This window comes from Wasmannia auropunctata, unplaced genomic scaffold, assembly GCF_000956235.1.
Source record: "Wasmannia auropunctata unplaced genomic scaffold, wasmannia.A_1.0 LD336060.1, whole genome shotgun sequence".
Lineage (NCBI taxonomy): Eukaryota > Metazoa > Arthropoda > Insecta > Hymenoptera > Formicidae > Wasmannia > Wasmannia auropunctata.
This window is the reverse complement of record NW_012026830.1, coordinates 2851460-2867705: the sequence shown is the minus strand read 5'-3', so window position 1 is coordinate 2867705 and position 16246 is coordinate 2851460. Positions and strand designations below refer to the sequence as shown.

General features: G+C 43.8%; 1 protein-coding gene across 2 annotated transcripts; it reads left to right on the top strand.

Moving 5' to 3' along the window:
* The first annotated feature begins 257 nt into the window (after positions 1–257).
* Positions 258–15736, top strand: LOC105450587 (pecanex-like protein 1). 2 transcript variants are annotated; one of them, XM_011690520.1, is made up of 16 exons: positions 258–717; positions 1119–1368; positions 2216–2494; positions 2605–2963; positions 3082–3222; positions 3324–3571; positions 4372–4628; positions 4746–4814; positions 5088–8404; positions 8490–8951; positions 10557–10701; positions 10784–11042; positions 11992–12345; positions 12756–12868; positions 12977–13251; positions 14174–15736. In XM_011690520.1, exons 1-16 carry the CDS (start codon positions 565–567, stop codon positions 14453–14455), a joined length of 6963 nt encoding a protein of 2320 aa, XP_011688822.1. In that variant the 5' UTR covers positions 258–564; the 3' UTR covers positions 14456–15736. The 2 variants fall into 2 exon arrangements, with proteins under 2 accessions (XP_011688822.1, XP_011688823.1); XM_011690521.1 differs by lacking the exon at positions 4746–4814.
* Positions 15737–16246: the final 510 nt, after the last annotated feature.

The window sequence follows — 16246 nt, the reverse complement described above, 5'->3', positions numbered from 1 at the left end:
GATTAAAGTCAAGCAATTTAAATAATTACAAGGATTTATACTGTTTACTTTCGCTGGCTGTATAGAAATATAGGATTATTATATAGCGGTAACCTTTATGACGTCACTTCTAATTCGAGTTACAATTCGTCTTCCCTCGTTCGATGCAGAAATTTGTTTTACCGGCAGTAAGACTCACTCGGTACAAAGTGTTTCCCAGCTCCGAGCGCGAGATGATGTCTCGCGTGCCGGTGGATCCTCGAAGATGTCGCTGCGCGACGTCTCTCCCGTTCCTTCCTACGGGTCCGGCGGCGCGGCTGGCGGGTGCGTCTGTGTGGTGGTGCGGAGGGTCCCGACCGAGTCGTGTCTGTCGTGTGTGCGCCGCCAGAACCCATCGATTTAACGGGAACACACAAAATAAGATGCAACGTCGTCCCGCCGTACGTCGCGCGTCCGGCCGTGTCGTGGTGGTGCCGACGACTGCACCGTGCGCGACCGCGAGCAGGATAATCGCCGGGCTTTATTAAGGGGGACGTAATGGGAAGATGGTGAGGCAGCTCGGTTACCTCGGCCACTGGGAGCAGCATGGGTTCGCAAACGCTGGAGATCCTGCGGCAGGGCGTCTGGGCGAGCCTGACGGGCGGCTGGTTTTACGATCCGCATCTCGACGTTTTCTCCAACACGTTCCACCTCTACGTCTGGCTCTTCCTGCTCTGCCTGCCGTTCACGATCTACCTGGTAAGAAGAAGAAGAAGAAGAAGAAAGAAGAAGAGGAGGAAAAGCGCCCGCGCCGCGCGACACACTCGATCACTCTCCTCTCCACGTTCGCGCGGCGACCGTTTATTTTGAAAGTTGCGCAAAAGTCGCAGCCCTGGCTTCCCAGGACGAAACCCCGTCAAGGACGAAGGTTTCGTCGCGCGCGTTTCGCGCCACTTTCGAAAGGGACGGCTGACGAGAGATCGGAAGACCCGCAATTATTCGAGACACTTCCACTAATGTTTACGTAATTTTTTTTTTTTACCGTCCTTACGCGCGAGGAATTTTATTATTGTTTCCTTTCGCGATTTGTTGCGTAAGAGAGAGAGAGAGAGAGAGAAAAGCTCAGGCAAGTCTGTTGATGGGATCTTCGTGTATTTCAGTATTTCCCTCCTACGTTGTACGTCTGGCTGGCGTACTGCTCGTCGTTCGTCGCCGTGTTCGGCACGATAAAGTGCGTGAATCATGCCCTGCACTCCGTTTACGACACGTCGGAATGTCTGGAGGAACCCAATCAAACCGTCAGCCAGCAGAAGTCGGAGGGCGAGAAGAAATGGTCGTGCCATAACAAATCTCGGGAGCAGTCGGATCAAGATCAGACCGGACACGGCATAGAGCTGCAAGTCTTGAATGGTCAGTGTGTGATTCGTACAGCGGCGTCTAATAATTGAGTCTCTACAAAAAGTACTGGCCTATATTCACTGCACACTGCAATAAGCGTACATATTATAATTTCTTGAGAAAGCCAATGAGACCAAATTTGTCCTACGAAGCGATTAAACGTACTTGAAAATTCATTTCAAAGTTCTCAAATTTTTTACATTTCTGAAAAATTTCTTAAAATATGGAAATTATTTCCCAAAATGTGTTGTTATTCGCTTCTTTGTAACTTTCCTCACTCGCAACTCTCAAACTCTCCAATCTTGTATAAAACTTAAGCGTATACAGAATAAGGAATGGGAGCTGTCAACTATGAGTTGATTCCTCTTGTTCAGAGCTCTGTTTATGAAATGTTTAAATATATCGTGTAATAATTTATAAAATTTATCTAGCTCTTTCTCTGATTAATATAAAATTTATTTTGTAATATTTTCCAATATATTTGATGAGGTAGAGAGATTTACAAAAAAACTGATTTATCTATATTTTCTATCTAAATGAATTTAATATTGTTAATGAATAAAATTATTGCGAGAGGGTAATATTTTATTTAAACGATTTTCAGTTAGCGAAAATTCTCATTTATAATATATATAATTTTCAAACATTAATTGTTTGTATATAAATTTCTCTATTATTAACTTGCAGCGTTCATATATCATTGCTGCAAAGGCGACTTTTCACTATGTATATATATATTTTTTTATAATTTTTGTTTGTATATAAATTTCTCTATTATTAACTTGCAGCGTTCATATATCATTGCTGCAAAGGCAACTTTTCACTATGTATATATATATTTTTTATAATTTGCCTCTAGGTAAAACGGACACACCACCTGTAGAATGTTCATCACGTAATTCGTTTATTGAACCAAATATACAGAATTCCGACGCAGATAGCATAACGTCTGAATATACTCGGGATAAGGCTAGCTCGACCATAGATTTAAAGGTAGAGATACATAGGAAGAACAGCTCGGAAAGCTCGGAAGAGGCGCAGCAGCTTAGTAAACCGATGGTAACCAGCATTAACGTGCACGAAGCTGAATTAGTTTCTGCACAATATCACGAGCCACGTTCTAAAAACATTATAAATGGTAATTGAGCGTTTACCTTTATTTTAATAATAATAATACGAGAATAATAATACGTCTTTAAAAATAGAGAAATGGCTATTATTAATGAAATTAATGTTTCATGTGCGTAGAGTGGAAATTGAAGCGGCAAAAGTGTGTGGTGATAGCGGAGGAAGACCGGCCGGGATCGCGTAAGTTGTGTCGGCACTCGTCCGAGGAGTCCAGAAATCGGCATTCGAATCAAAGCAATCTCGGTAAAACGGGATCCGAGAGCCAGATAAAGCAGATCAGCTCGTTGGAATTGACGAATCACCGCCACATCGGCGACGATTACCCGTACTGGATGTACAATCGGAGCGTTCGCAGGCTCAACTCCAATTCCATACCGAAGGCACGTTTGACGAACGACCATCCGCAGAGCTTAGAAATCATATCAAAGAAGGGGGATGCGGACAACAACAAGATCTCGTCTCATCCGCAATCATTAGAGGTGAATTCACGTCGAATGAATCTCATTAGTTGAATAGCGTATAGTATCGGGTGTAATGTTTGCGATCTCGAACGTTCCTAGCAAGCGTTAAAAAGTATCTTGTACTTTTCATTTTAAGATTATTACCAAGAAACCGCACCAGCAACTGATACACCCGCAGAGTCTTGAGACAATCGGCGCTACCAGTAAAAACATAAGCACCGACGACAATAACCTGCCTCTTCATCCCCAGAGTCTCGAAACAATAAATACCAAAAAGGTATGGGCTCGTTTCACGAAATATTTTGTTACAAGTGTTTTTTTTTTCCCTCTTGACGAATAACGTACATTCGTAATTTTTTTTTAAATGAAACGTTGAAGGTCTTACCGCCAAACCCACTGAGGAGAAATCAAATGCAGCTCTTGCATTATCTTAGTTTCGGATCCGAGATAGTTTACCCGATAGCGGAACAGAGCGACGAGCAGTTCGCCAATGAGAGCTCAGAGGAATTCAGCCTGTGCGATTCTTACAGTCCGCTGCTCACGCGAAAAAACATAAGTGACGCGAGCGCTACGTCTAATCGGGACAGGAGTCTCAGCGCCGGCAGATTTGAGGAAAGATTCTCGAGGTATTAATGTGTACCGTTAAATAATAACGTTAAAATAATTCAGGGTTACCACAGACCTGGAAAACCGGGAAAACCTGGGAGTCAGGGAAAGATATAAAAGAGTCTGGAATTATGAACTTTGCTCACAGTTTCCTTAAAGGGATCATTTGTTTTATCGACAAAACTCAATTTTTGTACAATGTTTTTGTATATATTGCTTTTTTTTTATTTGAAAATCCTTTTTCAGAATTAATCTATAGACAATAACAGAATAAAATGATTTTGTATGAAAATCGAAAAAATTTTCGAAAATTACGATTTTGTTCGAGACTTCTCTTCTTTTTATCGCAATCAAAAATATTCTGAATATTTAGCGATATTAAAGAAATGTCTATAGAAATATTTTTACTTTTACCACTTGAGTTTTTTTTGTCTGGTCCCCAAGCAACGGAAAATTCAGTTATACCAAAGGAATTTTTTTAATTTAATGCGTAATATCAATGTCAAAGTGATGTTAATTATTTGTTGGCCTGAATTTGCATTTGGGATGATATTGTGTTATTAAACTTTTAAATTTATGTTGCTTCTAATAGTATAAGTTACCTTTTTTAGAATTTTCCTTTTTTCTATCTTCAAAACATTAAAATTTAAAATTATATATTTGATACTGATCGTGGAAAATTTTCCACTGTTGTCTGGAAATCATGGAAAAGTCAGGGAATTTCAAAATTCACTTTTTGTGGCGACCCTGTAATTGCGATGCTCTCATTAATTAAATATATCAACAAAATCTTATTCGCATTATTCACGTTTCCTTCTAGATTTAACGACGACAACGGAGTAGATAATAATTCGGCAAATTCTCGAGACGCTTTGCTAGAGGAGTCCAAATCCAGAGGAGTGAAGAGAAGATACAGCAATGCCAATCAGAGCAACCACGAGTTTTCGGATGGCGAGAAGACCAAGGAGAGCAGGCGGGACAAATCGAAAACTATGGAGGATCCGCTCAACTCGGGGAGCATCGTCGGAATAGACTGGTTGTTCGAGGATTGCTCGGGGGAACCGTGGACAAGTAAGAGTAAGTTTACCGTACGGAAAACGTACTGATTTTTTTTTGTAGGTAGAAAGTGGTCGAGTTATTTTTCGCTATTTGCAAGCTTTATATTGTTACGTTTTTTCTAATTCGTGCTGCCAGTATTTTGGACTTTCACTCGCTCTGATGATACGGATACATCAGAAAGCCTACAGACGGCTAGTACAGATTGTAAGTTGGACGCACTTTTTGAGTTAGGGTCTCACAATCGCGTTTGGGAGATCACTGTCGAGTCAAAGAATACCTTAATACGACACTCTCGATTGATAAATGAGCGTACCGCACATTTAGCGCTTCACCCAGCTTTGCGCATGATTCTCAATTCTGCAATGCTGCAATCCTCACGAATAAAAGTACAGATGCGATCGATCTTCTAACGTTGATCATAGAAACTGTAGAGCCTGCTAGAGAACGATAAACACAATTGTATGCTGATTTGCGTAGATCTTCATTCTAAAGAGCCCGATTCGGGATCGTCCAGTACAACGACCCTTAGCATCGAGAATGAGGTGAAGCGAAATTTGCTGCCGCAGCTGGAGGTGGACAGCACCACCAGCAAGCGTCACCAGGGAGCGATCCCCAAGCAGAGCCGTCCAAAACCCAGCGCGTCGGACGCCGCGGACGACAGTATCGTGCCGAGCGCCGAGCAGCCGCAGGAGAATCTCAAGCGTTACATCGAAGTGCGGCGGGAGCGCACCAGGAGGCGGGGGGACACCAAGTTCGAGCAGACGGGCGGTTCGAACAACGAGCTGAGCACGCTGCTGCCGAATCCGGCGTCTCCGTTGCTGGCGGCGCTGCTGAACAACTCCGGCCGGGATCTGCCCGGTCAGTCGAGCGCCGCCACGTCGTCCGACTTGCGGCTCAGTCGCAGCTCCGACAAGCGGAATTTTCGGAGGTACGGGCGACTGAAACGGCCCAACAAGACCCACCGCGCCAGGTCGCGCCTCGCCAGTCGCGACGACAACATCGTGCCGGTGACCGAGCTGTTCCACATGATCACGAGCGGCAAGTACCACCTGGCCCAGACTCCGAACGACACCTCGGAGGGCGCGGTGCACTACTTTCTCGACGATAACGGCAAGTGGTGGGCGTACTCGTTCGAGAAAGGCCCAGACGTGGCCGCAGCCGCCGCCGCCGCCGCCGCGGCGGCGGTGACGACGGCGCAGATGTCCGCGAATCCGCACAACGAAAAGCTACTGAACACCGTGCTGCGCCAGCAGGTCAACCAGAACGCGCATTACGACGCGACTTGGGAGGTCGCGGAGTCGCTGAGCAACAGCTACAGCAGTTTGTCGCTCAATTCCGCCGGTCTCACAGTGATAATCGACACGCCACCGGTGCTGTCGAGCCCGGCGAGCAATCAGACCAAGACGCAGAGCTCACCGCCGTCGAATCTGGTCTCCTCGAACACGGGCAGCTCCATTCAGTGCCCGCTCGGCGAGTTCTCGGAGCAGTTCAATCAGGCGCTGATGGCGCCCTTGATAGAGGATCGAAATCGCAGGGCGATACAGAATCTGCTGAGTAATTTGAATCAGATCAACGTGTATCATTCGGAATCGGGCCGCTTGCCGGTGCTGACGTTGCCCGCGCATCAGGAACCCGACATAAACACCAGTCTGTCGTGGAATCGCCTGGTCGACGCCCTGGACGGCTGCGATTCCAAGGTCAAGCAGACCAGGCACTATTACAAGTGGAAGATCGGCAGGCTGCCGCACATCAAAGTGCGCTTCGACCGCCTCGCCCTGCTGGCTCTGCTCGACCGCAACCTGTCCGTGTTCGAGACCGTTGTTTCCACGTTTCTGGCCGGCGCGGTCGCGGGACTGGGCCTCCTGCTGCTCCAACAGGGTTTCTACCGCGACATCTTCGCGTTTATATTCTGCTTCGTGACGGCCGGCTGCCAGTACTCGTTGCTCAAGTCGGTCCAGCCCGACGCCGCGTCGCCCACGCACGGCTTCAATCGCATCATAGTGTTCTCCAGGCCCGCGTACTACATCATATGCTCAAGTCTCATTCTGATCTTCAACGAGACGCTTAGGAACTTTAAGTCGTCCGACTTTCGGGTGTACGGACTGCGCGTCGCCGACTACGATCTCATACTGCAAGTGCGAAACGTCCTACTGATATTCCTGCTCTGCTTTCCAATCGTGTTCTCGTTGGGGCTCTTCCCGCAGATCAACACGTTTCTCATGTACGTCTGCGAGCACCTGGACATTCATCTGTTCGGCGGCAACGCGACCACCAGTCTGGTGTCGTCGGTGTACTGCCTGTGCCGCAGCGTCGTCGCGGTTCTCATCCTCTACGGATTCGCCTACGGCGCCCTGGTCGAGTCCAAATCCACGCAGCACATCCTATTCTCCATATTCGTCGGTCTGCTCGTCGCGATATCCTACCATCTGAGCCGATCGTCGTCGGATCCCACCGTGATATGGGACATCCTGAAAACGAATCTGTGGCCGCCGGAGATAGGGGAGAGGTACACGGAGGAGAAGGAGGCGAAAATCATCGAGAACACGTCGTCGTCGCAGACGCCCGACAACGTGGTCGTGAGCCTCAAGGTGACCAAGAACAAAACGTCCGGCAAGAAGAGCATGAAGATCAAGGTGAGCGAGAAGATGGCGGACACCGAGCTGGTGGACCCTCTGCCGGAGAAGTTGCGCTCGACGGTGAACTCCAGGCTGAAGAACGATCTGATTGTGTGCGCGGTGATCGGCACCCTGTCCTTCGGGATTCACCGCACGACGGTGTTCACCGCCCTGCAACCGGAGCTCAATCCGGTGCTGTGGAGTATCGTGAGCTGTCTGGGCTTCCTACTGCACTACATCGTGCCGCAGCTGCGCAAGCAGCTGCCGTGGCTGTGCCTCTCGAGACCGGTGTTCCGCAGCCACGAGCACGCGCAGTTCGAGGTGCGCGAGCCGGTGAGGATCATGTGGTTCGAGAAGTTCTACGTGTACCTGTGCTTCCTCGAGCGGAACGTTCTCTATCCGGTTGTCTTTCTGGGCGCGCTCACCGAGTGCTCGTCGAAGATCGCCGACAAGTTCGGCGAGGGCGTGGGCGCGCTCATCGTCGTCGTGTGCGGCCTCAAGTCCCTCAGGTCGGCGTACTCGGACCCGTCCACCCGCTACCTCGTCCTCGTCTTCGCGGTGCTCTTCTTCCAGCTCGACTTCGGCAACCTGAGCGAGACCTTCCTGGTGGATTACTTCGTCACGGGGATCGCGTTCGCCAAGATCTACGAGCTGCTGCTCAAGATCCGCTTCGTCGTCACCTACATCGCGCCCTGGCAGATCACCTGGGGCAGCGCGTTCCACGCGTTCGCCCAGCCCTTCTCCGTGCCGCACTCGGCGATGCTCTTCCTCCAGGCCGGCATCTCGGCGATGCTCAGCACGCCCCTGAACCCGCTGCTGGGCAGCGCGATCTTCATCTCGTCCTACGTGCGACCCGTCAAGTTCTGGGAGAGGGACTACAAGACCAGAAGGATGGACCACTCGAACACGCGCATGTCCTCGCACCTGGAGCGCAACCTGGGCGCCGACGACAACAATCTGAACTCGATATTCTACGAGCAACTCACGCGCTCCCTCCAGCACAGCTTGTTCGGCGATCTCGCGATGGGCCGATGGGGAAACGTCGAGCAGGGCGATTGCTTCCTGCTCGCGTCGGATTACTTGAACTGCTTGGTGCACATAGTCCAATTAGGTAACGGACTGGTGACGTTCCAGTTGAGAGGTCTCGAATTTCGTGGAACGTATTGCCAGCAAAGAGAGGTATATACAAGAGCTACAGTATGAGTGTTTTAGTCTTTTTACTTCATAATGCTAATAACTTGTATCTGTGTTATCCCCTCCCCAGGTGGAAGCGATCTCAGAAGGTATCGAGGATAACGACAATTGCTGCTGCTGCGAAATGGGCCATCTGTCGAATGTACTTAGCGTGAACGCGGCCTTCAGCCAACGCTGGCTCGCCTGGGAAGTCGCGAGCGCCAAATACGTCCTCGAGGGCTACTCGATCTCCGACAACTCGGCGGGCTCTATGCTGCAGGTGTTCGAGTTTCGCAAAGTACTAGTTACTTACTACGTCAAGAGTATCGTCTTTTACGCCGTGAAGTCGCCCAAGTTGAAGCAGTGGCTGGAGGATCCGGAGCTCGTCGACCGGCTGAAGCCAACGCTCGACAAGAACTTCGTCGACCTCGATCCCATGTTCAACGTGAAAATCGACGAGGACTTCGACTTCCGAGCGAGCGGCATCACGCGGAGTAACTTCTGCAATGTTTACCTCGAATGGATACAATATTGCGCCGGTAAACAGGATAAGGTGATATTCATTGGTGGACATTCGCATTGTTTCGTCGCTTCAATATTACAACGCAATTCGCAACTTTGACCATTTTTTGGCATCATCAGGGTGGGCACTACCGGGAAAACCCGGGAAAACCTGGAATTCTCAAGGATTTCATTTTTATCCTTGAAAATCATGGATTCTCATGGAATTTTAATCATGGATACTCAGGGAAATTTTTTACTTTTAAATTTAATTTTATCCCTTTAGAAAGGGATAAACGTGGCCTCATATCGAAGGCCCCTAATATTGAAAGTTAATTTATTTTAAAATTGACATATACTATATAAAGACTCTTTAATCTAAAAAAAAAAACGATAATTCGGAAATAATAAATCAGGCATTATGAATCTAATAATGCAGAACTTGGTGCGTGAAACAATTTAATCTTCACATATGTAGTTATATTCTCCATACAAAATCATTTGTTACATTCTAAAAATTTTGTATGAAGATGTAATTATTGTACATATAAGAAGATTAAATGGTTTGACGCATCAAGTTCTATACGTTATTAAAACTCTTGGTGCCTAACTTATTTCAAAGCTGTATTGAGAAATTCTCTAATCTTATCTGGAATTTTGAATAAAATTCCTGGAAAATCTAGGAATTTTCAGGGAATTCTTTTACAAAATTTGAGTACTCACCCTGATCATCTTTTTGTACATCAGTATTTAAGGCTCCTGACTACTCACAGTCAAAAATTCTTGACAGTGGTAACACTATATCGCGATAGAAATTAGAATCTTGTTTATCGACCTATTCTGTAATATGTTATATATCAGTATATCGTAATATGTCATAAGTCGTAAATTGTAAGAATTCTACATTATTGTATGCCGACATCATATACAGTGAGAATTGATCAATTACAGTCAAAGATGAAAAGAATACTCGACTTGTGAAGAGGATAAGCATTACTATGAAAAGTGTTGACAACGAAATGTTGTCTTGTCATTTTATTATTATGTGCTTAATTGTGAAAATATGATTTGTTTCGTATTTATCGAATTTATAAAAATGGAAGGAAAGTAATTTTTGAATTTTTATACGTAAAAGTATATTTTTTTCACTCCTTTCAACAGTTATCAAATCATATGCTTTCTCGTCTAAATAGGCTGCACACGCCCTTTATGACTATTTACTGACAAAGAGAGAGAGGAGAGGTAAAGTTTTCATCAATTTTTACAAGCGATCTTATTTTTTTATTTTATCTAAAATCTCTTTATTTAAAAATGGCTTGCAGGAAACTTTTACATGTCATTTCTCGTGATGATGTCACGATTCCAATGTGGCCGCGATGATTAGTCAGGAGCCTTAAAATTAAATTGAATGATAATGATAACGGATCTTAAACTGCGTCGATTATAATTACCCTTCAAGCGCTACAAATAGAATTTGAATCACGTTAGTCTAAACCTCTGAACTACAAGACGTAGTTACCTTATTCAGATGTAGGAAAAGGACATTTAAAATAATTGGAGTATTAAGATGATGATTGTAGCATTAAAGTGACGATCTGCTCTGTATATAATTCATAATTCCCCCGAAAATTATTTCACAGCCCATTGTGTTTTCCAGTCATTGGATGTAACACGCGATTCGTTTCTCGTGTCTCTGTGCCTCTCGTTGAGTCTGCTGGGAAGACGCATGTTAGGTGCTGCTTCTCACAACACATTATCGAACGTGGAGTTTTTTCTCTACGGCTTGCACGCGTTGTTTAAAGGTATAACATGAGTTTGTAACGATTATCAGTGTATTATTTAATGTTTCTTTCCAGTTACACTTATGAATATATTCAATGATAGGAGACTTCCGGATAACATCGGTTCGCGACGAATGGGTGCTGCTCGATGTCGACCTCCTGCGCATCGTAGTCGCAAAGGGAATAAGAATGGCCCTGAAGCTGCACCAGGACCACTTCATGAGTCCAGAACAATACGTCGAGTCAGCGGCACTCTTCGAGGCCATCGACAATCACGATCAGAATCTCGTCATCAGTCACGAGGCGGATCCGCTTTGGAGAAACGCTGTGCTAAGCGGCGCACCCAGTCTACTGGCGCTTAGGTTTGTATCTTGCAAAGTGGAAATTGCAGAAGCGTAGCAATTAAAATAAAATTAAAGGGTCATGCCATCCCTCTGAGGCCTCAAAATGATACCTAAGTTTGGGATTTTTTTGGTGGGTAAATAAATAACTTTATTTAAAAGTTGTTCAGAGGATATTGTACATAGATAAAAGACTAAAAAAATATTTTATTTTTTTATGTACAAAATAGCAGCGCACTAACCTATTTACGGAATCTCTTTTTTTTTCCAAATCGGTGTACAGGATTCCAAGTACACGGTTTAACTTTAAACAAAACAAAGAATTTTCATTATCTACATATTAAAGACAGTAGAAGTACGTAGGGATTTTTTTTTTAATATTGATTTTTCTCGAAATGGCAGCTATTTTGACAAGTTTGTATTTTTGTCAATACAAGTCTTTCGTAAAATAGCTGCTATTTTGAGAAGAATTAATATTTAAAAAAATTCCTACGTACGTACTTCTCCAGTCTTTAATATGTAGATAATGAAAATTCTTTGTGTTTTGTTCAGGTCCAACCGTGAGTCTGGAATCCTGTACACTGATAGAAAAAAAGGCATTCTGCAAGTGTAGGCCAGTGCCATTTTGGACATAAGAAAAATAAAAACTTTTTTGTTATATATGTACAATATAATGTCCTCTAAGCAGATTTTAAATTAATTAAAGTTATCCATTTACCCATAAAAAATTCCCAAACTTAAGATATCATTTTAAAACCTCAGGGATGATCCCTTAATAAAAATTATTGCTTGTATTTATCGAAAACCGGTACGTTGATTCAGGCCAATAAACGAGCAAAAAATTTTTCTGGTTGTCGATGTAAATTAACATATCTATTTAAATTTTTCAAAAATTCGCAACGAGACGTTTCGACTTGGCCCTCTTCCAGTCGTCTCGTAGAATTAAAACGAACGTTCTCGTTGCTTTCAGACACGTGCTTGATGACGGCATCGACGAGTACAAGGTGATAATGCTCAACAAGCGTTACTTGAGCTTCCGCGTGATCAAAATGAATCGCGAATGCGTCCGTGGACTCTGGGCCGGCCAGCAGCAGGAGCTGGTGTACCTGAGAAACAGAAATCCGGAGCGCGGCTCGATACAGAACGCCAAGCAGGCTCTGAGGAACATAATCAACAGTTCCTGCGATCAGCCGATCGGATATCCGATTTACGTCTCGCCTCTGACAACCAGCTACGCCGAGACTAACGAACACTTCTGCTCTATAATCGGAGGACCATTGACTTTCGGCACCATAAAGAGTACTGTGTTAAAATTATGGAGAAGGTGCGTGTTGCGAGTGGGGGCGGTCTTTTTTCACCTTCGAACCATTTACGGACTCGATTTAACCCTTGTTTGACACACTGGGGGGTGTAACACACCCCAGGCCCACTTTTCGTTAATTTGAAGTATGTAACCCTGAGAAATATTTGAATTTTTAAAAGTACTCAATTTTATTTTTTGTCCATATCACTCATATAACTTTAAAAAGTAAGTTCTTGAGAAGCTATAAAAAAATTTTGAAGTTAAAATATTTAATAGATTATTTGTTATAACAATTTTTGTGCTGGGGTGCAATCCACCCCAGTGTGTCAAGCACGTCACGCCACAGAAGTGTGGCAAGTAAGGGTTAATTTCGGATTTTAGATGATAAATATTATCCCTGAATCTGACAGCTCAATTTTACTCATTTGTAGAATAAGAAGAAGATGTGGCCAAGGTTGTTCCTCGGGCGGCACTGGCTCGCAAGACGACGGAGGCTTCGGAAATGACGGAGTGTACGCGATGACCACATATAACATACATTCTGGTATTTGCGGACATTTATTTGATGATTAACGATTAACGTTGTTGCAATAGATTTTTAATTCCAACGACAGCGTCATATTGTTCTCACTCATGTATGTAAATTACGCAGGCTACGCTCAATCGGGTCACAACACTTCTGGCTCTCAGTCAATGGAGTCTGGCTGTCAAATCGGCGGTTCGACCGGTCGGGGTTCCCTCGGTCGTGCTAACACGGGCTCTCTCGGTGGTAACAGAGGCTCGCTAGCTTCCGTCGGGAAGCCAACCAGTTCGACACTCGCCAGTTTGGCCGGACTGCTCAGTAGTAATGATATTAAAATGGAAACGAAGAGCGAGACGAGCTTCTCCAGCAAGCTCGAGAAAGAGGAGGTTTATCAACGAGTTCGCGTAAGTGTCGTAGCGTTGCGTGCATCGCGATTTTACATTCGACTCTTATAAATTAAATGTGAAATATCTGAGAGTCGTTCTCATTCATATCAGTCCGAGCTGTCGAATTAAAAGAAAAAAACGAATTGTTAATAATTTTTTTAAATTATATTTAAGGCTAGTTTTGTCAAAATTTAAGTGTTGTAGTTTTTTTAATTATTTGATACTCTCAGTTGCTATTTGATTCGATATTATTGATATACGGAAGTGATATTAGAGATGCTTTTATATATATATGAATTATTAAGGAGGTGATTTTTCTTGAACAGATTATGGATCCTAATCAACGAATTGTTAATAATTTTTTAAATTATATTTAAGGTTAAGTTTTGTCAAAATTTAAGTGTGTAGTTTTAATTATTTGATACCGTTAATTGCTATTTGATTAGGTATTAATGGTATATGGAACAGATACTAGAGATTTTATATACATGAGTTTTTTATACACTTGAATCATTAACGAGGCGATTTTTCTTGAACAGATTATGAATCCTAATCAACGAATTGTTAATAATTTTTTAAATTATATTTAAGATTAAGTTTTGTCAAAATTTAAGTGTGTAGTTTTAATTATTTGATACAGTCAGTTGCTATTTGATTAGATATTATTGGTACACGAAAGAGATATTAGAGAAGCTTTTTTATATACGTGAATTATTAATGAAGCGGTTTTTTTTGAACAGATTATGAATCCTAATCAACGAATTGTTAATAATTTTTTAAATTATATTTAAGGCTAAGTTTTGTCAAAATTTAAGTGTTGTAGCTTTAATTATTTGATACTGTCAGTTGCTTTGATTTGATATTATTGGTGTACGAAAGAGATATTAGAGAAGCTTTTTTATATACGTGAATCATTAATGAGGCGGTTTTTCTCGAACAGATTATGGACCCCAATCAAGTATACGACGCTATCAATTTGGGCCGACGTATAGACGTGATTTGGCCGGACGAAAGGATGCGACAGCAAGGCGGTCGTTCCGGCTGGCAACATTGGGTACCGGAGAGAGGCATGGAGGGTTGCGTGGTTCACCGCTGGTCACCGAACCACCGCGATCCGAATCGGCGGTCGCACGTCGACAAGGTCATCCTGCTCGTGAAGATCGAGGACAAGTACGTGCCGATAGCCGAGCAAGGCGTGCGCGATCTGGGAGCGGAGGTTTAGCACATCTCTGGCACGGACGTGACAACGCACGACCGTCGTTTTTGCACGCTCATTCTGCCGACTTGTAGACTTGCGGTGGCGCGTCAACCCAGCAGCCCGCCGGCGGCGGCGGCGGGTTTGACTCTCGCTCTCGAGGGTGCCCGGTACCAATAAGACCGCGAAAGCGCGGAAATTTAATCTCTAAACGCAAACAAATGTATCATACTGATGTTGAGAACGCTAGTTACCTACTTCCACGAAGTCAATACTCGCCATTAGATCGTAAATCGAGGGACTCGGATCAACGACATGCTCGATCACGACGTGATACCCTTAACTTATATCTCGATCGGCAAGTTTCAATGCGGTTACAGTCGCAACGCTCAGGCCCGGATTCCACAAGTATAAAATTAATTTCAAACTCGGTTTAACTTACTGTTTATCTCTAATTCTAATTCTTAGATTAGAAAAAGACAAAAGCGAGTTGAATTTCGTTTAAATCGAGTTAATCGTGAATTGTAAAACCGGCCTTGGCGTCTCTTGTTTCTCCTTCTTTTTTTTCGGGAGAATATCGGGGAGTCCGCGATACTTTTCACTTGCTTCACCGTAGGATTGCTGTCTCCCCCCCCGCGAAACTTCCTCCGTGTCTCGGCATGTTGTCGCCGCAAACCCTTACGATTACGTCTCATTTTTGTTGATATTGTACTTAGAAGTTTTGCAGAATAACGGTTCGATGATATTCCTCGTGATTTAACGTCCCGTTCTTTCCATCTTTGAATCGTCATTGAATCACGAAAGTTTCGCCAATCGGACATTTCGACGCGAAACGCAGACATATTGCAAGAGAGTTGACACACTGTACAGAAAGAGGAAACAGATAGATATATATATATATATAAATAGATATATAAGAATATTTTGTCACCTTGTAAGTATCACAGATATACATATATTGTTATTTCTCGCGAGTTGCATGAGAATATAAAAAAAAAAACCGCCAATCGCCAAGTTATTCAATGCAAATCGAATTGTGTATCATGTTGTACCATATATACTGTATATTATAATATGTATTAGTTCATTTTAACGGAACGGAGCAGATGTTACTTGTTGCCCGATATATCTAGATCTATTTACTGTCGGTTAATAGAGAAAAGGGTAGCGTTTCCGGGCGCGTTTCTCTTCCACTAATCTAATAATGTAAATGCGTCGAGATAATTGCTAATTATAATGTAAATGCGGTATATATATATATATTTTTTGGCGGTTAATGAAAAAGGGATAAAACGAATCCGCAAAGTGTAGAGGTGTATTATTTATGGATATGTAATGATGTACTGTATAAACGGGAGAGGGGGAAAATCTCTTCAAACGTGCTGTTGCTGTACCAGCGGCGAGCACGACAACAAGTGGCATCGATAGGAATTAATTGTACATAAAAAAAAAAGTATCATTCGTGTTTTTCTACATTTTGTTACGATTACTCTTTTTTAAAAACTAAGTAATGTAGATGTATAAATTGTAAATATATGTATTCGTCGCGTGACGCGCGCGTGCGCGCGCCGCATTGCCGCAGACCTCGAATAAGCGTCCAGGATCTATATATTCTACTCGAGCGTTATAATTTTGCGGGGCCACGAAGTCGCGCTCTGGCAGAACATATCCGCGTGCACTGAAAATTATAATAGCGGTGTCATCTCCGTTCACTTCCACGCCCGTGCCCGTGTACAAAAAAAAAAAAGTTACGTACGAAACTCGCGCTTGGCGACTACTTAATTACACTCGCAGGATTGCTAGTCGACAGTGCATTTA